General features: G+C 44.1%; 1 protein-coding gene across 1 annotated transcript in view; it reads left to right on the top strand.

Moving 5' to 3' along the window:
- Positions 1-1,360: 1,360 nt before the first annotated feature.
- The window catches only part of LOC130472753 (fer-1-like protein 4), a 77,046-nt gene continuing 57,198 nt past the window's right edge, over positions 1,361-21,208 (top strand). The window contains exons 1-12 of the mRNA XM_056844170.1: positions 1,361-1,483; positions 5,872-5,927; positions 8,226-8,314; positions 11,424-11,523; positions 12,954-13,045; positions 13,787-13,828; positions 15,536-15,688; positions 16,902-16,962; positions 17,359-17,490; positions 17,876-17,938; positions 18,339-18,423; positions 20,274-20,433. Coding sequence (XP_056700148.1) covers positions 1,405-1,483; positions 5,872-5,927; positions 8,226-8,314; positions 11,424-11,523; positions 12,954-13,045; positions 13,787-13,828; positions 15,536-15,688; positions 16,902-16,962; positions 17,359-17,490; positions 17,876-17,938; positions 18,339-18,423; positions 20,274-20,433 — 1,112 coding nt within the window. The 5' untranslated portion in view covers positions 1,361-1,404. The remainder of the gene's footprint in view (positions 1,484-5,871; positions 5,928-8,225; positions 8,315-11,423; positions 11,524-12,953; positions 13,046-13,786; positions 13,829-15,535; positions 15,689-16,901; positions 16,963-17,358; positions 17,491-17,875; positions 17,939-18,338; positions 18,424-20,273; positions 20,434-21,208) is intronic.

The raw sequence follows: 21,208 nt of genomic DNA, 5'->3' as shown, positions 1-21,208 counted from the left end.
CCAAAATACAAACCTGTTCCTTCAAGGGGAGTGCAGCCCCATCCAGGTGACACCTTAAATCCTTGGTTAGGCCTTCTGCTCACTAATATCACTTCCGTCTTCTTGGGATTAAGTTTCAGTTTATTAGCCTATATCCACTCCAAAGCTGCCTCAGGGTTTCTACAGCCTTCCTGGAATTGGTCAGAAGTACAAGATGAGTGACCATCATCCACAAACTGGTGACAACCCAGCCCAAATGTCACTGAAGCAAATTTGCGAAACCTAGTCTTGATCATTAATCTACTTGTTTCATAGATGATGTAATGTGGACAAAAGTTACCAAAAAGAAACCGAGAAATAAAAAGAATTAGGTCAGAATATATCAATTCTCTAAATAACAAATGTAGCTTTCTAGTAATTCAGAATACAATTCACTAATAAAGAAAAGGAATCAAATAGTATCTTGGTATTAAGCTTGAGATGACACAGGTCTTCTGCCTCTTCTGTCAACAGGGAAGGAGTTGTGGTTTGGTGGTAGAGTACCTGGTTTGCATATAGAAGGTCACAGTTTCACTCCCTGGTAACTCCAATTCCCGTTAAAGGGTATGTAGTAAAAGGAGTTGAAAAAGGCCTGTTTCCACTTGAGATCCTGGGAAGCTGCTGCCATTTGGAGCAGTCAGTGCTGAGCTGGATGGACCAGTGTCTTGACTCAGTATAAGGCAGCCTGATGTGTGTTCAGATGAAGTAGAAAAGAGATGGCATGCATTGTGGTTTATGGTGTTCAAACAGAAATCAGTGAAGCTTCCAAATCATTTAGAACTATTTGTGGGTATTATGCCAGCTAGTAAATTTTGCTTTTAGAGCAGTTCTTGCCTGACATGGGGATGGGGGTTTCTACAAAGTATAGGGGCTAAGTGAAAAGATACATGGTGACTCAAGTAGGGTTGCTAGTTCCCTCTTCGCCACCAGTGGAGGTTTTTGGGGTGGAGCCTGAGGAGGTGGGGTTTGGAGAGGGGAGGGACTTCGATGCCATAGAGTCTAATTGCCAAAGCAGCCATTTTCTCCAGGTGAACTGATCTCTATCGGCCGGAGATCAGTTGTAATAGCAGGAGATCTCCAGCTAGTACCTGGAGATTGGCAACCCTAGACCCAAGGGGCCCTAAACAGGGTGAGTGGGGTGTTTTGTCTTAGCTAGTAGTCCATTGCATTGTTCCTGGGTTTTAGGGGGCCGAGCAATGTATGCCTGCCCACTGCAACAAGGCCTTGCCAGAACTGGATAATGTGTGACTTGCGGGTGGGGTCTGGGCAGCCAAACCTGCTCGGTGAGTCCCCGGTCTTGACTCACTGAAGAGACAGGTGGAGTCCTACACTGAGAGAGCAGTCGCACCTGGTCAGCGCAGCACTGAGCCAAGTCCTGGCAACACCATGGCCCTGAGTGTCAGCGTTAAAAGAGTCACCCAGCTGCCAGGGACAGGGGAGAGGCAGGTGCAACTCAGCTTCCGAGGTGCGGAGTGTGGGGATGGGGGAAAGGATGCCGGGTGGAGGCAAAGGCAGTACAGGGCTCTGGGAAGAGAGAAGGGATGGGTGGGGAATAGCGACTTAGCATTCTGCTGGGAAAGGTGGCAACATTGGCAGTTGTGTACAAGGAGGGGATGGTGAGTCAATATTCTGGGGGACAATCTCCCAAGGGCTCGTAGATAATTGTATTGGCTGGTAGTCCCCAATTGTGCACTGATCAGTGTGCCTTTTTCTTTCGTTCCCTCCCTGCCCCCCTTGTACCATTGTGGGAGGGGGGCATCTGTTATGTGAACTGTTCCCTTGCTCATTCTGTCATGGAATCATGAAGACATTTCTGAAACGGAGGCCTGCTTGATACAGGATGTTTTTCCTACATAGATATCCCTTGCTTCCTAATTGCAGCCTTCCTGCATGTACATGTATGCACATCATCATGTGCCTATTTCACTGCATGTACATGCTGTGGGAAATGGCCGCTAGACAAAGCTTCCTATCCATCCAGTGTAGTGAAATACTTCATCATATGGCTGTGTCCACATGGGTACATATAGTTTCCTAAATTGATGTGAAGAGCTATATAGGACATTTGTCTAGCGGGAAGCAGACTTCTTTAAGAAAGAAGAAAATCCTCTGGGTTCTCTTCCTGCCCATAGGGAGTGGAAATATTTCTTAAACCTATGGGCTCTTTCCATTATAACTCGCCGCAGGCCTTTGTGTCTTCATCCCTAAAATAGAAATGAAAGCTGCAATCCAAAACCAGACTGGAAGTTCGATATCATTTAAACTTAGGGATACTTCACACAATCCATTTTTCCTATGCACAGGAAGTCTCCGTGTGTAGTGGAGTGTTAGAAGTACAAGTTTTCTGTTTTGTTATGAGTAGGTATCAAGAAGCAACTGTTAGAAACAACCATGGTCTAATCAGAGTTTTGATGATAGTAGGCAGCATTTCAAATGATACAAATTCTCTTTTTTGTGATGTGATGTCACCCCATGGATCAGTCATGGCCCGATATTTGCACAGGGGACTACCTTTACCTTTAAAAGAAATTTACTTCTGTGAAAGAAAAATGTAATGGGTGAAATCAGTCTCACTTCCAAGTCAGTGTGCTTCACACTGTAAAAGAACTCAAGCGTGTAAAACAGGGGCGGGGAACCTTTTTTCCGCCAAGGGCCATTTGGATATTTATAACATTATTCGCGGGCCATACAAAATTTTAAACTTAAAAATTAGTTTCTTGGGCGGTCCTAGCAGCTCCATAGCTAACGACTCTTCTGCAAGGGGGGAAAATGTTCCTTTTCTTGGCAAAACAAACTCACATCTGCCTTGAATAGAGGCTATTCCTGTCCACGGGAGGGGGCAGATCGCCAGTCTTAGATCCTTCTGAGCTAGAGATCTGCCAGGACCCACGAAGGGCCAGACCAAATGATTTCGCGTGCCTTAAACGGCCCCCGGGCCTGACGTTCCCCACCCCTGGTGTAAAAGAACAAAATAACACTGGACAGAATTTTCCTCTTTCAGAACCATTCTGCTGCTCTGTCCCAGGAGGGTCCCTAACTCCTCCTCCTGGCCTTTTAGTCTGCTGGTCTTTTCCTCTTTGGGCTTAATTAGCTCAGCTTCCTTGCTAGTAACTGTTGACTCACAAGCTGATAACAGTCCGAGATCCATTTTGTACTTTACCCTACAACTTAAACATTTGCTAGAGAAGGCATCTGTTGCCACCACCACCCTTGTAGAAGGAATTGGTGATTTATAAGGGCATCACATCATTACAACCTCTCTCTATGACAAGTTTTGTTTCCTGTCAACAACCCAGTCAACCTCTCACATCCTCAGATAGGTGAACTGTTTATTGCCTGAAAACACTGGTTATGTCACATATCATTCAGCAATTTGTCTTCCATCTCACTTTTTATGAACTTATTGCTCCCAGAAAGTCTATCCTTCATGCTCCAGTTTCTCAGTCACTTATTTTGAACAGTCATGAGATGCAGAGGCATCCTCTCCATGATACCTATGCACAGGTATCAAACTTCAGAACAGTTCACTGAGTACCTGAAATCAGTATTACAGGTTGAGTATCCCTTATCTGGACTGCTTGGGACCAGAAGTGGTCCGTATTTCAGATCTTTCCATATTTTGGAATTTTTTGCACATACATAATGAGATATCTTGGGGGTGGGACCCAAGTCTAAACATGAAATTCATTTATGTTTTATATATGTTTTATATACACTATATAAACATAGCCTGAATGTAATTTTAAACAATATTTTTAATAATTTTGTGTACATTGAACCATCAATGGCACTGCTGAGGGCGTGTGAGTAATGCCTGCACGCTGGCTCAAAAAAGATCCAGTTTTCGGATCAGTCTGGGTATCGGATGTCCAGATAAGGGATACTCAACCTGTACTAGGAACTGAAATCTCAAACCTGAGTAATTGTTTTGTCCTTTCAAACAACTGGTTACCACTGAACACTTCAGACAGAAACTTGGCTTGAAGTATGTTGGCAGAGTAATTATCACAGCAAAGGTGCACAGCCTGAGTAAAGTGTAGATAAAGCTTTATTCAGCAACAAACATACTTGATAGTTAAGAGGAGAAACAGAGATAGTGTCCTACTACATCACTACCTGAGAGAGAGACAGATAAGTGTGGAACTTCCAAAAAAGCTGGATATTGCCCTAAAAGTAGCAATCTGGAGACAGACGAGGAATGACACTTAACAGGAGAGAAGGTGCTGACCTCGCTATCCTATCTAAGGGTCTTCTTCTTTGTACAGTCTCTAAGAGCTGTCCCTACATAGCAGCATAGATGTGAAGGTTCCTTTATCAAGGGATTTAAGGAAGCTTTGCAAGGCTTTTCCGGCATAATGTCGGGTTGCCAACCTACCTGCCAACCCAGGGCCTGGAGTTCTCCTGGAATTCTAATTGATCTCCAAGCTATGAGATCAGTTACCCTGGAGGAAATGGCAGCTTCACAGGGGGGGTTCTATGGTATTGCATCTGTGCTGAGTTTCATCCCCAATTTCACATCCAAATCTCCTGGAATTTCCCAACCTGGAGTTGGCAACCCCCATTGCAAGGCAACAAATGAGTGGGAAGCTCTTTTTGGTGTCAACACAGGGGAGGGACTGAGGCTCAGTGGTAGAGCATCTGCTTGGCATGCAGAAAGTCCCAGGTTCAATCCCTGATATTTCTGGTTAAAAGGATCAGTTAAGAGGTGACATGAAAAACCGCTACCTAAGAACCTGGAGATCCACTGCCTGTCTGAGTAGACAAAACTAACCTTAATGTACCAAGGGTCCAGTTCAGTATATGGCAGCTTCATGCATTTGTACGAGGGTAGCCAGCAGCTGGAAACTGGCAAGAGTTGGGGAAGGGCAGGACATGGGGTTTGTGATTGGCTGATGGTGTTACCTAATTCCTGGTGTTCCCCACCACCAGCAGGAGCCTGGAAGCCCTATTCCGTACCCCAGTAGTGGGCTGGGTATACAGAGAAGCTTCATTTAATATTGCATTCTAGTAGAAAGATAACTGAGTTGATAAACATCTTAAAATTATTAGGAAGTCACCATTTACATTCAGTTTTGAAAAGAGAAAAGCAGTAATAAAAGCCTCCTCCTGGAAAAAACACACCCTGATTAAAGACTGGTTCAGAAGCTGCTGGAGTGAACAGGAAGTAATTAACCACAATGTGGATTTAGAAACAAAAGCATGAAGTGAAAGATAATTAGAAGGAGAAGCAAAACCTTTGCTAAACAAATGGGATTTACTTCCAACAAATAAACCCAATAGTAGGATCTTTCTGATGAAGACAGGCATTGGCAAATTTTTATGGGAAATTTAGCATGATACTAAGTGCTGTGTGGAACAACCATTTCAATTGTGTTTGTAGCTGAAAGGGGGAAATGGCAGCACAAAATGTTTATAATGTGGAATCGTCCATAGTTGGATGTTATAGGTATTTCTGCTGATGCTTCCTTACTCAGCTGAGTGGGAAAATTTCTTTCCGAAGTAGTGTTTGGCGCTCATAAGAGAGAGACTATTTTAAAAATTTTGCTCAGACTGTTATGTATGTCACAGACAAAGCAGAGTGAATATTCTCTCACTGATGACACTCATCTAGAATGTGTCTTGGAGGAAGGCAGACGGTTCAGACTCTCTGTATGTGGGGCTGTAGTTCAGTAGAACATCTGATTTGCATGCAGATCATCCCAGGTGCACATCTCCAGTTAAAAGGATCAGGCAGTAGGTGATGTGAAAGACCTCTGTCTGAGACTCTGTTGCCTGTCAGAATAGGTAATGACTGATCTTGTTAGACCAATATTATAAGGCAGATTCATATGTCCACATGTATTTTCTCCAAAGGCTTTACTCAGAAGACCAAAAAGATACACTGTGGCCAGGAAGCTGTCTTTGGAGAGGTAAGGAAGCATCATAAAGTTTTCTAAGGCCACAGGAACTGATCACGTGGCTGCCCTGGGCAAACACTTCCCCTTCATACTTTGTGCTTCCCACAGTGAAACTATGGTCGTTTCATGCATGGGAGTTTTACCTGAGGTTTGTTGCTCGCTGGACATACATTTTCCTGTTGGAATCTATACACCAGCAATCTCCAAGCTCAAATCAAGTCTCCGCGCCTTTAAATGCTGTTTTGTAATTGGCTTACTTTGTAGAGCTTACTGTGAGAGAAAATCCCCCCAAACCCAACTGCTGCATAAAAAAACATTTTAAGAACAAAACACAAAAAAGGGGGGGGAGAAATCTAAGCCCCAGTTTTAAAAAGTCTTTCTTCTGCTCAGAAAGAGCTCCAAGGAAGCAGGAAGCATTTGAATCCCCGCCTCTTTACATGCTGCTTTGTAATTGGCTGTGAGAGAAACCAAACTTGTGTAACCCGTACTTTGCCTTATGCATGGTGATTTCACCTGAGCTGAGCTCAGGGGAGAGAGAAGAATCAGGTTAACAGAGGAACCGGAAGTCCCGGGATTTGTGAGGGCTGGCAGAGAGGTCATCTCTAATGGATGGAAAACTCATGCATAACTCCAAGGAACAACCAAGTCAGACGGGGGAGGGGAGGGGGCAAACATGAGTGAAAGTACCCATGCATAAATGACCTATGTATCCAGAAAGGAAGGGGAGAAGCTGAATGACCTGGCTGAAAGCCTGAACATGGAATCAGCAATCAAATTGTTATCTGACCATCAGGGTTGGTTCTATAACGAAGTGATAGGCAACAATCCCATCCTGCCCACTGCTAGCCAGCCAGCTGCTTATCCAATTGCTGTTCCTTTCTGGGAACTAGAGAACGGGCAGCCCATTCCTAAAGGGGGGTAGATCCATGGCAGCCAGGAGCGGCAGAGCTGTGCTGCCTCCTCTGAGAAAAAAAAGAGTATTTAAAAATTAAAAAAGTAAAAATAGGGGGGAAGGCCCCATTAAACACAAAAAAGGAGGTGCAGCCCTGCCACCACTCAAGGGAGTGTTCCTGGGGCGAATGGGGTTAGGAAGCTGCCCAAAGGCAGCTCCACCCCCAGGAATGCCTCCCTCACGCCAGCATGGCCATTCTCTTCTGGGATTTAGTTCCCGGACTGGCTGTGCTGGCAGTGGGGGCTGGTGGAACTCCGCCACTCCTAGACGCCAGCATACTTGCCCCCACGCCGGCATGTTTGCCACTTTATCCTGAGACAAAGTGGCACCTACACAGGCATGGGGTCACACCGGCTCCTATGGAGATTTGCCCCTCCCCCTCAGGATTGCAGCCAAAATCCTCCAGGGCCCTCTAAACCAATGCTGAGCAAGCCACTTGTGCCAGTTCCTGCCAGCTTGTGAGATGGTACCAGGGCAACCAAACTGGTGGCTGATCCCTTATGAGAAGAAGTAATTATGCAACAAGTCAGTGGTCTGGGATTAGGCTGTGAGTTAATTGCTGGAAAATCTAACATTTTAATGTATAATGTTAAAAATTCACTGATTTTTAATCATTTTAATATTTTAGGTATTGAATGTTAGGGAATCTATGCAAGTAGCACAACTAATCAAGTGCGTGGAAGGTTTTTTCCCCAGTTAATGTAAATTCCCTGATATCTGCTATACAGCTGAAAACTGGTTCCTGAGCTGAAGTCAGTTCTGTGGTTTGTAGCATTTTTGGATCCTTATTGAGAAGAAGTTGCTTTAGGATCTTATCTCATAACTCTGACTTAATTTTTAGAACGTATGAACATAAGAACTGTCTTGCCAGATCAAACCATATAGTCCATATTATTCAGCATCTCTGGAATCCCAGGATATGAGAATGATAGTTATCTCCTGTTTTCCTCTAGTATGTGGTATTCAGAGGTGTGCTTCTGAACATAGAGGGTTTCATTGACTGAATTTTTCTAATATATGGAGAGGTGGCATAAAAAACTCTAAATAAATAAACAAATAATCTTCTTTCAGTACTACCAATTAAGCTTGTGGGTATAATTTCCCCAAGAAAACCAGCTTGCTCTGTTGCCAAGGAATGAGAAAAAATAATCACGGACTACCTATCATCACTATTCATATGAATAATGGAGATTTCTGTAGCTAAACAGATGTGGCAACTCACAGAATATATTCTATTCTGTTAAAACACCCCTTTGTTTGGTACTGTCTAAAAGTATGTGACATGAAGAAGTGTGACATGATGGGACCCTTCAGAAGGTCTCTGAACATTAATTCTCCTGTTCGTTTTTGCTTTTCAGCTTTTTCGCTGGCCCCATTATAGAAAGCTCATTATGGAAGAGATGCTGTTAGTTAAAGTTTACAACTGCAGTAAAGTGTTCAGCCATAGGTAGGTTTGTCTTTCTTTCAGGGGGTGATAATGAGGCACCTGCTAGACATTGGCTTAATGAGATGGTTGATATTATCACTGATGCATATGTATGTTTCATAACATATTGCAGTCAGGACGTACTTTCGTTGGGGAGGCCTTATTTCTGTTTGTAGCTAGGGTTGCCAACCTCCAGGTACTGTAAAAAAACCACTACGGTAAGAATATCAGTACGCAACCACTGATTAATTTATATGCAATTTTACTACTCTTGAGGTACTATCTTAATTATACAATAGAAACCAGATAATCCTTCATACAAAATAATGAAACAGTGGGTGATGTAAACAATAGCAAGATGACTGTTTTACTATTTGCAAGACTATTGGACAACATATACATGCACAAAGATTCCCCTACTCCTAGCGAGATCCTATGTTGTCAAAGTCCCATATAGTCCTATGGACCAAATTTCCAATAGTGTTGTAATCCACTGTATTATTGTGTGATTTGCCAAGGACAGATTTCTTCCAGCTGCGTGGATCCTACGCACTGCAAAACACCAAGAAGATGCACTTGCCAAGGAGATGCACTTGCTTCTGTGATCAGCAGACCATTGCTGGCCAATCAGACATACACCTTTTTAGAAATATTGCTGCTAGAACCAGCTATGCATTTCTAAATACTTGGGCAAAAGCCCCTTTATGACAAGATTCCGGTTCTATCTTGTTTCGATGGCTTCTTCAGACAATATATTCCATTTTATCCGACCGCAACCTTGCAGTTCATGATATTTGACTCTTAGGTCAAATAGACCTGAAGAAGCCATCGAAACAAGATAGAGCTGACCAATGACAGCCTTGCGAGGGAAGGGGTTTGGAGGCGGGCGAGCCGTTGTGACGCGGGAAGACTCAGCTCGTGTTTATCTGAGACGAGCCAGGGATAACGGTTTGGCTCCTTGATTGCAAAATGGGGTTTGTTTTGGGTCGACACATCGCTCAGCCAGCAGCAAATTAGGTGCCGTTCGTTTGCGAGGATTTGATCCTGGGTGAAACAGGGAATAAACAGGGAGGAAACTGGGCAGAAACCAGAGTAAGTGACCGTGCGTTTTAGACCTTAGAATCAAGTTTTGGTTACTTCACTGCTTGAGTGCAACAAACTCTCAAAAGTAGGGCCGAATTAAAGGATTTTAAGGCCCTAGACTGACCTCATTCATCAACTTGTATATTACTTAGTTTACAATCAAGCATACATGCATGTACCCAAATTTTGACACATACTGGTAGCTGCTATGGTCTCAAGTATCAACCACAGAGATATGCCTTTTTTGGAGAGGCATGAATCACCCATCATGCAAAAAACAACAATGATCAAGGAGTAATGACATGGTGCATCAGTGCCTGCTAGTAAGAAGCAAATCTCAAAAGATGCTGGTTACAGGTGCAGGCAATGCTCCTCTATGTAGTAATGGTTAGTGCAGTAGTCGGCAAACTGCGGCTCCCGAGCCGCATGTGGCTCTTTGGCCCCTTGAGTGCGCCTCCCCACCCCCACGTCCGTCGGCTGAGTGGCTCCTCCGCATCCCCGCGCCCAGCCAGGCAGAGGCGCTGCGCTCCTTCCACGCTCCAGCACGTCCCAGGTGGGAGGAGCCAGCAGGCGAGCGGGAGGCGGCGCCCCCTCCCTCGGCCTCCCCTCCTCTCTCTCTCTCTCTCTCTGGTGGGGAGGAATCAGAGGCGGCGGGGAGAGGTGGCGGCCGCCCGCCCAGGCTGCTGCTGCAAGGGTGAGGAGAGGCAGGTTCCACCTCGCGCTGGGCCGGAGCGGGCTGCGCGCCCCGTGAGCTCCCGCCGACGCCACCGCCTCGCCCAGCCGGCCCGGGAAGGAGCCAGCAGGCTAGCGGGAGGCGGTGCCCCCCTCCTCGGCCTCCCCTCCTCTCTCTCTCTCTCTCTCTCTCTCTCTCTCTCTCTCTCTCTCTCTCCGGCGGGGAGGGATCAGAGGCGGCGGGGAGAGGTGGTGGCCAGCCGCCCAGGCTGCTGCTGCAAGGGGGGGAGAGGCAGGCTCTGCCTCACGCTGGGCAGGAGCGGGCTGCACACCCCATGCGCTCCCGCCGCTGCCTTACCCAGCCGGCCCGGGAAGGAGGGGAGGGCGGCGGCAGTGGGGCGCGGGGGGGGGATCCCTCCCAGAGTGCAGAGCAGGGCACCCATTGGGTGGGGTTGGGTGGAGATAGCGGTGGCGACGGGGTGGGATTTGCACAAGATCACTCCGGAGGCATAGAGTCGGTGGCTGCTGTGTAGGGGCTGAATGGGAGATACAGCATTTGTTGAGGGCAGGCAGACACTGGGGCACCTTCCACCCCCCTCCCATTGTTAACCTAGTAGCAAAATCTCAGTTGCAGGAGTTGGGCGACCCTAATGGCGTTATTTATGTTGATGGGACTTAATAAAAGCGAGCTGAAGGCTCCATAAATAACTGCAGGGTGGGGGAAATGATGGGGAAAGCAAGCTAATTTCCTGCCCCCTCTTTCTTCTCCCTTTATTTGTATAGGTGGCTCTCAAAAGAAATCTCAATCGTTGTACTGTTGATATTTGGCTCTGTTGACTAATGAGTTTGCCGACCACTGGGCTAGTGAATAGTAAAGAAGGACTCTCCATAGCAAACCCATCATTGTAAAGTGGGAAAGGAATAAGTTAAGCCCTTTCCTTACATGATGAGACCCAAAGAAGTCCTTTAAAAAGCTCCAAATCCACAGGAGAGGGTGCAAATGCTGTGCCCCCTGCCATGCTGCTGCTCCACTAGTATTTTTGGCCACCCTTCTCTTTCTACCTATTGTTAGCAAGGAAGGCTTTACTTTTGCCTCTCAGGAACTGGGGGCTTAGTACCGGGAGGAGCAGTGGAGTGAGAGATTCTGTAGCCAGATAGTGTCTTGCTGCTTTCAGCCTTTCAAAAGTACAGACATGAACTCCAGGTTAATACCAGGTTACGTGTGCAAACATGCATGGCCACACAAAAAGAGATGTGCTTTTTTCTTTTGAAATGTGTAGTCCATATTGATATGTCTGTATTCATGTATCATTTTCTTAGAATTTCACATTATGTTCTAACTCGTTTTGTTCTAATGCTGCCTATTGTGTTGTAGACTACTTGGTACCTTAGTCATCAGCCTTCAGCACCTGGTAACATCCGGAAGACTTAACATCAAAGAGGCTCTTGTTGACAAACACCACAGAATCACTGGAGTACGTAATGCCACTATCATAATATTATTTGAAAAGCAACAGTGAGAGCACTGAGAGTGGTGTAGTGGTTGCAATGTTGGATTAGGACTGATTCAAATCCCTATTCTGCCAAGAAGCTCTCTGGGAGACCTTGAGATAGTCACACACACTCAGGCCATTTATGCAGGGCTGTTTCCCTCGCAGTCATCCCACCGTCTTCTCCAGTGCTTCATTTTGATTATGTGTGCCTTTCCCAACCGTCAGAGGTCGCCTCGCTCTCCCTGTGCAATTCCGCATGTTTTGCCAGTGTTTCCCGGATGCTGTATTAGCGGGGGTAACAGCAGGGAAACGGCCCTGCATGAATGGCCTCAGTCTAACCTTCTTCATAATGTTGTTGTTGGAATGAAATGGAAGAGTTAAGGCCTAGTACAATGCAACAAGCTCCTTAGAGGAAGGGGGTGATAAAAATGTAATAAATGTGGAACCAGTGCAAAATTTCTGCTTGTGCTACAGCTATTGTGCAACCAGAAACGTGAGAAGATTGCAGTAGCCACTTGCACTATTGTATCCCCACTTGCATTTCCTCTTGTGCAAGGTCTTGTGCAACTAATTTCCTGGCACTGTAATATATAGGGAGGAAAGTGCTACATGTGGCACAAGATTTTGCACAAGCCGATCTGTGCTAAATCTGTTTATATTTCCACTTGTGTATCATAAGATCCAAGAGATCCAATAGGGTTTCCCCCCTGTTTTTGCAGCATAGCCCAGAATTCTTGGGGAATTCCTGGGTAATGGAAGAAAGAAGAGGGGAATAAAACCCAACCTAAAAACAGCAGCTGGGTACCCAAGGTTATGTAAAGGTAAAAATTATTTAAAAGCATTAAAATAGCACAATGACATTTCCTGAGGTTGATAACTGTAACCACATACCAAACACGTTTTGGCCTATAGGGCCTTCATCAGTGGTTAATTAAAACCCTTGTTAAGACTGCACACCTTTACAGAAATAAATTAATAAATACATATACAAACAGTTCAAACCCAACCAGGCATGTGCATAGGTTGTAAAATCTATTCCCAATTACTCAAACATCTGGTCAGATAGGTTCTAGTTGTAATACTGGTTAGTATATGTCTCTCATATACTATGTGTGCAGGTATCAACCTAGTAAAGCAGTCACCTAGTAATCCAGCACTTGCTATCAAACATGGTATGGAGCAAGAGTAGTTTATCCTGAGATTAGTAGTTTGTATAGATTGGGTCTTATTTTTTTGCAGAGAGAGATGGTTGGAATATGTATCCATGCCAATCTAATGGCCAATACATCCTTGATGATGCAATAAGTGAGCTCAAGATGCCTTCATCTAAATTTACTCACTATACTGTGCTGTTTTTAAGACTTTTTAATAACAGTGGTGGCCCTTCTAAATGTTTTCTTTTTCCTATATAGATATACATTGAATTAGAGCTGAAATACCAACCTCCAGATGGCTCAGCAGGAGCGTGGGCTGAAGAAGATTTTGTCTATCAGATGAAAGACAGGTAACAAAATTATTGTAAAAGACTGTTATGTTTATTATCACAGACGAAGGCTTCAGTTCTGATCAAAGAAGACTCAGGCAGAAAGGGGTGTGGAGGCTGCCTAAAGACAGCGCCATCCCCAGGAATGCCTCAGGAATGCCTCCCCCATGCCGGCACGGCCGTTCTCTTCCAGGATTTAGTTTCTGGACTGGCTGCGCTGGTGGCAGGGGCCGGCAGAGCTCTGTTGCTCCTGGATGCCGGTGTGTTTGCCACTTTGTCCTGTGCTCCTATGGAGATCCACCCCCCAGCCTTGCAGCCTTAGGTTTATAAAATTGGATCTGCTAAGGAAATTCTACAATGATATGGCTGGCTAATGGTTCTGAAATAGCTTTTTCTTTGCCACCATTTTAAAAAGTGAAATTTTCTGCTCTAGGGAAGAAATACACAATTAAGGAGGAAAAGATTTCAGCACATACAAGGTTCAAGCAAGTGATCAATAGCCCTGGGCAATATGGTATTGAGGCTTGAGAAAGGAAATGTCATGGATAAAGATAATCCTTTTACATTGGAAGCAATGGTACTGTAGCAACTTATCGGAGCTAGTAACCTGAAGAGTTTTGATGTCACTGTACAAAAAATTGTGAACTCTCTGATAGTCAATCAAGAAAGATTAAAAATCAAATGTGTTAGAAAGCTGCTTTAGCTAAATAGACAGGCTGTGTTTGCTTTGAATTATTCATGTTTTATTTCTGTTCGCTGCAGCTCAGAGGTTATCATCCGCAACCCTGGATTCGAGGAACTGGAGTAAGAAGCCAATTTTGTTTCTATTTCACCTTCTGATCCTGTGAATAGCTTCTCAGGAAAATACAAATGAATGCTCAAATATAAATGTTTTTGCAGTGCTACAACTTGAGTGATTGCACAAATTGGTCATCTTGGGATGCTACACCAACACAGAACCCGGAGAGGTGGAGGGTCCAACTGTTTATTACATTTATATCCTATCTTTCTTCCATCAGGGAACTCAGGGTAGCTTACACAAGATTCCTAGGAGATCTCTCATTCAAGCGCTGACCAGATTTGGACCAGTCTTAGCTTGAGCATAGTTGCAGTATCCTTTGTTACAATGCTGATAACTATGCTACCAGAGTTACCAGATGCAGCCTAGATGTAGTACTGGCTACATGATGCAGTGATGGGCATAGGGCTCTATGGTGAGGATGCTGTGATGAAACAACTCAGGCACAATCCCAGAAGCCATTCAGCTGTGATAGCCCCAGCAGTATATGAGATATATTCAAGGATTATGATCAGCTCTAAGGAGCTAAGCAGCTTGTTTTATTTCTCTTTTTGCATTCCGATTCTGAGAACTGGTACTCTAGCAAATTCTATTAGATATGCATGTTGATCCTATGCATATTTATTCAGAAGTTACAGTGCAGTCCTGAGCAGAGTTATAGCCTTCTAAACACATTGTGATTTAGTGGTGTAGTGATTAAGAGCAGTGGTTTGGAGCGGTGGACTCTGATCTGGAGAACTGGGTTTGATACCCCACTCCTCCACATGAGTGGCGGAGGCTAATCTGGTGAACTGGATTTGTTTCCCCACTCCTCCACATGAAGCCAGCTGGGTGACCTGGGGCTAGTCACAGTTCTCTTAGAACTCTTTCAGCCTCACCTACCTCTCAAGGTGTCTGTCATGGGGATAGGAAGGGAAGGAGATTGATTCTCCTTAAAAAGGTAGAGAAAATCGGCATATAAACAGCCAACTCTTCTTCTTTCTTCTTCTTCAATACTAGCATAAGCCTCTCTCTGTATCATCCCAGCTACATTTCCTGGTGAATTTTTCTTTTCTTTTTTTTTGGGTACCGGGGAAGTAGCTTCTTGGGTTCTCAGATGAGCCAAAGAGATTAAAGTGTTTTAAACGCTGCCTGGACGATAAGTCCTTCCCTATACAAAATAAGAAGCTTTGTCGAAAATTAAATATTTAAAATTGAATCACAGATGTTACACTAGTCCCACTTGCTTGATGTGACTGTGTATTGAATGACCGTGGCTATTTAGGGCTAAGGCATGATCCGGTCAAAGATCAGCATTTCTGTGTTCCATTGATTTCAATGGGAAAGATAAATCATGTTAAGCAGCCCTAAACTGTGTTTTTCAGAAGTAATTCCCATTGAGTTCAGTGAGTCTACTTCCTAGAAGATGCACTCAGGATTCCAGCTAATTCTCTTGCATTGTAACCATGACTTAAAGATGCTTAACTTGAGCTAGCTTGTGTTAATGATGATGATGAAGGTTATTACAACCTGTACTTAAATGGAGTAAAAAAACGGGTAGGGAAGAAAATCCTCTGCAAAGTTGCTTATGCCAAACTATATGGATTTGTTTGTAGCAATCTCACTGTAAAGGTAAGGCAAGATTTTAAAAACTTCAGAACCACTGAAGCATGATGTATGGTTTCACCTTGAGCTTCTTTATGTTCCCTTTGTGTTTAATGTGTGTGTTACAGACCTGAGGATGTGAAGCAAGCAGCTGATCTGGACAGGAAGGCTGCAGCGCTTGGCAGGAAACTTGTGAAAGGCCTGGAGACCGATGATGATGATGATTACTATGATGTATCTGACATGGAGTTCTCGGGCATTGTCTTCAGCCCTGTGAAGAGGTATTTTGCTCTTTCCACAAGATGAGGCTGCTATTCCCAAAAAAGTGCCTTTCTTCCTATTCAGAAAAACGAGCCTTTCACTGTATTTTTAGTAGCAATTTTGCATCTTTGTCCCAAAAGGAATCTGGTGTAAGGCAAACTCTCCCTTCAGGACTGTGTACCGTGACTTTACTGGTTTGGTTTGGGAGGTTGGTGGGGTGATATGCTGCCTGTGGTGTGGAACACAACGCACAGCTGCCTTTACCCTGTCATTTCCAGGGTTGGGAGTACTCTTTTTGAAAACCACCTCCAATTGTCACATGTACCAGCCAGAACTGAGCCTTTCAATGTGAACTTCTATGAACTTTATGATTTTCCCAGTGAAATTCTTGTCTATTTGATCTGCTAGTAGTGTGTGATCCAGGATCATTTCCACAAATGATACTTAAATCAATTTTTATTATACTTATTATATTTCTATTCCACCTTTTTATTATACTTATTATATTTCTATTCTACCTCTGAGCTCCAAAAGCTAGCAACTGTCCAAGGTCACACAATAAGCTTTATGGCTGAAATGGATGCATCCAAACACAGATTTTTCTCCAGCCCCTTACAACATACTGGCTCTTTTCTATGCCTCACGGTTGTAATATAAAATCTATTTTGGCCTTTAAAAAGATTAAAAGAGCTATACTCCATTTTTATTTTCAAAGTCTAACAGCCCATTCCTGAGAATTGGGCCGAACGTTCTTTGGAGGCGGCGTGACCTTGCCGCCAGCATAAGTGCGTGTAATCGCTGCGCCTCTTCCCCGCTGACTCTGCACGCCATTGTTTCAGGAATGGGCTGTAAGTGGCTTGAAGTACATTCGATTAAAAATTTAGCTTCTTCCACTTTTCATCTCTCTTAAATAATATTGATGAAGGATGCATTAGAGACTAAAAAGTGTTCTTAGCATCACTTGTGAAATCACCCTGTTTCTTACATAGAACTTCCATTCCCACAAGCTGCAGCTCCCACAGTGTGTTTCTTTGAAACTCATGGGGATTGAGGGATTAGGGAAGCAATTTGGATCATCCTTCCTTTGTTGTCATTTTTGGTTAGAATGTGCAGAAATCACTATTTGTCTTTGATGCAGGTTTATGTATATTCAGATGCACTCCAAAAATAAAACAACATTTCAAGCCACGGGCCTTTCCTTAGTTTTTTATTGGTGTTTTATTTCCATTGCAGCCGTCCTAGAGTCTTCTCCAAATGGGACCTGTATGCTACTCCTAGGCCACAAAGCTTCCAGGTAAAGTCCATATTAACTTTCTATTTCAGGGACTGGGAATGCTGCTTCCCAAAACCACACCCAAATGTAAAGTTCCTTAGGTTTCTTGGTTATAAATCCTTGAATGTTCATGCAACCTAATTTGGGAGATTTTAGATTAAAATAAAGTTTCTAAGTGGCCCTGATTTACCAGTAACTTATGAAAACAAATTGTGAGTTGAAGCACCACTCAGACAAGCAAACTAAACCATTTGCTCATACCTCTCAAACACCACTCAGACAAGCAACTAAACCATTTGCTCATACCTCTTACTCAGACAAGCAAACTAAACCATTTGCTCATACCTCTTACTTAATTCCCTTTGCCATGATAATGACTTCCTCAGATTGATCCTAGGAAATGTATTGTCTCTACAGATTGGCATCAATATAATTGAAGCCCAGAAATTGGTGGGAGTGAACATTGACCCTTTTGTGGTTGTGAGAATTGGCGATGAAAAGAGGCACACTGCAACACAGAAGTCAACCAACTGTCCATTTTATAACGAGGTATGTAAGGAAGATTACAAAGCCAACACTCAAAGCATCTTGCCAAATTGAAATGACTTCTGCTATCAACCTGACTATTAGGCTACAAACCATTGTCAGTCTCTCTGGCCCTGCTAGTAGCACCTCCTTGGGCCACTTCTTATATTACAAATTGGGCTGAATTAACAACAAATGTCAGGCATGAAAACTGCATGCACAGATCACTGCTGTTGTGTACCTATGTCAAGAAGCTGTAGTTTGCCATGTTACCAGCAAGTGTATACCAAGAGTATGTGAAGCAATGTTCTTTGTAGACATTTTGCAATATATGAACAAGATCTAAACTTCCATTACCCTTTGGTCAAAACATCTCATATAGCTCTGAATTCTTCCTCTTCTCTTCCAGTATTTTACATTTGAATTCCATGAACCAAGAGAAATTTTATTTCACAGACTAATCGACATTTCTGTAAGTATCAGCAACTATTGTGGGAAGAGGTCCAACATAATAACAAAGGGGGTAAGAAGCACCCCATACCAGTGGGAGTCTTGAGACATCCCATATTCTTCCACTTTAGGCTTTCTTTCCCCCTTCCTCTTCCCTTTGGAAAAGCAGCTCTCTCAACAGTGTTGATTGCTGCGGAGAAGATAATCGATTGCTCCTTCGCCTTGCCCGCCTGTTGAACACTCCTTTGGAAGCGAGCTATGGGTTGGATCCCACCAGCATTTCCATTTGGTCTTTCCTTGTTAGATTCTGTATCGAATGAATGAATTATTTATTACGGTCAAAGACCAGTAAAAGACCAGTGCACTGCTTTTCACCAGCCACGTCATTCAATACTGAGCAGGTGGTTTGTGTTACTTCACAGGTCTTTCATTCGAAGAAGATCCCATTCCTAGGCACACTCATAGGGACGTTCAAGATTGATCTAGAGACTGTTTACAGCCAACCAGGTACAGTACATGAAGGCCAAAGTGGCATTCTGAGCCTATCTGAAGAAGAAGAAGTTGGTTTTTATATGCTAATTTTCTCTACCTTTTAAGGAGAATCAAACTGGTTTACAATCTCCTTCCCCTCCTCTCCCCACAACAGACACCCTGTGAGGTAGGTAGGGCTGAGAGAGTTCTGAGAGAACTGTGACTAGGCCAAGGTCACCCAGCTGGCTTCATGTGTAGGAATGGGGAAACCAACCCAGTTCATCAGATTAGAGTCCATTGCTTTTAACCACTACACCATGTTGGCTCCCCTATATTTTTTTACAAGCTATCCACAGCTGCTGTGGGGTTGTGGAGAACCCAAGTTGGGTCCAAGAAACCAAAACCCTGGCTCTGAGTTTTCTTTGAGCCTAATCTGGGCTATATTTGCATAGTAATATTAGCTGAAGTCTCTTAAGCTCTTTCAGGTCCTTTTGTTCATCATCAATATAATTCATGGGATTTGACCACATGTATTTTTCAAGCCACTATGAAATAATAATTTATACATTATGAATGTTTTTCCCATTCTTTATTATATGATACACGAACCTTGCTGTTCTTAAATTTTAAAAAAATCCTATCAAAATAACGAACAGGACTCTTTAAAAAATAGATTTCTTCTCAGTGCTTATAATCTAGCACCCCCCTACAAGGGTCAAGATTTTGGATCTGGGATAAATCTGGTCCTATCTGGTTAATCTTTCCAGGGAAGATTTGAGCTGTTTTAACTAAGGTTGAAATGAAGATGAAATCTCTAAAGCCACTGGGCATTATATTATGTCCTGGAAAGACTGCAATAACACACTGTGGTCATAAACTGCCCTGCTGTCAATGTGGAGATCAGTTTCAATTCTGGGAGATCTCCAGGCACTACCTGGAGGTTGGCAAACCTACATTTTCTAAGGGAAACCATGTAATCTAGAAGGTAATAAGGAGACTAACAAGAAGAGTCCTAAGGAGACCTCCCCACCGGCTCCTTGTAGCCTGTAGGCTGGGTGGTGGTGGTGGTGGTCTGGGGAAGGGACAGATAGCCTGAATAAGCTCCCATTGAATGAGCTAAAATTACCTTAGTTCCCATTGGTTCTTCCTGCCCTCCCAAATTCTTCCATGTGCAAAGCAATCAGTGTACATTTGCTTGCTGGTGCTGAAAGAGGGCTTAGAGGCACAAGCTCCCTAGCGCCCCAATTTCCGCCCCAAGCCCACACCCGGAGGCAGAGTAAAGCAGAGGACGGGAGTGTTGGGGGGTGTTTGCACTATGAGTTAGGGGTGTGCACCACCCTGAAAAATACCTTTTTGGTATTTTTTTGGGGAGTGGGGGTTGGTAAAAAAAATGGCAGCAATTAAAGGGAGCTGAAAAAGCAGGTCCCGAATAATGCTGAATCTTTCCACATGCTCTGGAAGCGGCAGGCATCAGCGATCCAAACTCTGGGCTGCCTCCGAAGTTCACGTGGACTTTGAAGGTGGCAGGTGGCGCAGAGTGGCAGGTGGATCCCAGCATTCAGCTCTGTGCCGTGTATGTTTTGGGGCACATGCCATCCCTCATATGGCCTTCGACCCCCACCACCCTAAATGCATCACAAAGGAGACAGTATGTCGATATCTGGCTCTCCCTTCCACCTGCTGATGCAAGACAGGTTCAGGAGCTCTCTTTTCTACCCCCTCTTGCAGTGGGCATGCATGTGTGAAAAGCAGAAACACAGTTTTAAATATGCTTTTATCTGACTTCCGAATCAATTGATGGCCATGCAGGAAAACTGATTTGCAGTTACATTTCACATTTCTTGCACTTTGCCGGGCACATGTGATTTTGGCCTTTATGTTCTTAGATCACAGATTCTACCAGAAGTGGGCTGTTCTTAATGATCCAAAGGACACCAGAGCAGGGATTAAAGGATATGTAAAGTGCAACATTTCTGTATTGGCACGGGGTGATGTAATGAGTTCTATTCCTACCACCTCCACCAGCCAGCATGAAGATATTGAAAAGTAAGTCGGTGGTGGAGCAACATGTGGTGCGCTCCCTATGGGAGTGGTTAGGTATTGCACAACAGCAGAACCAGCCTCTTGCACATAAGCACATAAAGTTACCTTATACTGAATCAGACCCTTGGTCCATTGAAGTCTGAATGGTCTACTCAGACTGGTAGCAGCTCTCAAGAGTCTCAGGCAGAGGTCTTCCACATCACCTACTGCCAGATTATTTAATTGGAGACGCCAGGGATTGAACCTGGGACCTTCTGCATGCCAAGCAGATGTTCTGCTGCTGAGCCATGGCCCTTCCCCAGTGAACTTTTTTGCAAAGCATCTTGTACATTCCAATAACAATATAGACTCTAATCATTGTCAGAGCCACACTGAGCATTTGTCTATTTTATGAGTTTTAATCGCTGTCCTGGTAGAGTCATAATGCTGTCCAGTTTCCCCCTGGATTCTCACTCTCTTTTTCCTTTGTCCCTGGTCTCAGGGGCATTTACCCCCCCCACCCAATTTTGGAGTTAACTGGGTTTAGTGCTATGGTTTCACAAGTGCTTTTGCCAATCTCAGCCAGAACCAAACCAGTTTACAACCATAGCTTAAAAATCAGTTTGCAAACTGGTGGGCCTTGGGTTCACTATGGTCAGCAAAAATCCCAGTGCAGATTGTAATGCTAACAAAACTCCAGCACAGAAAGGGAGGGGTAAATGTATGCATGAAAACAGAGGGAAAAGGAGGGGAGAACAGGGAGAAACATAAGAGGTTTTATTGTTATTTTAACCATGAT

Source organism: Euleptes europaea, chromosome 2, assembly GCF_029931775.1.
Source record: "Euleptes europaea isolate rEulEur1 chromosome 2, rEulEur1.hap1, whole genome shotgun sequence".
Lineage (NCBI taxonomy): Eukaryota > Metazoa > Chordata > Lepidosauria > Squamata > Sphaerodactylidae > Euleptes > Euleptes europaea.
This window is presented reverse-complemented; position numbering and strand designations above follow the sequence as displayed.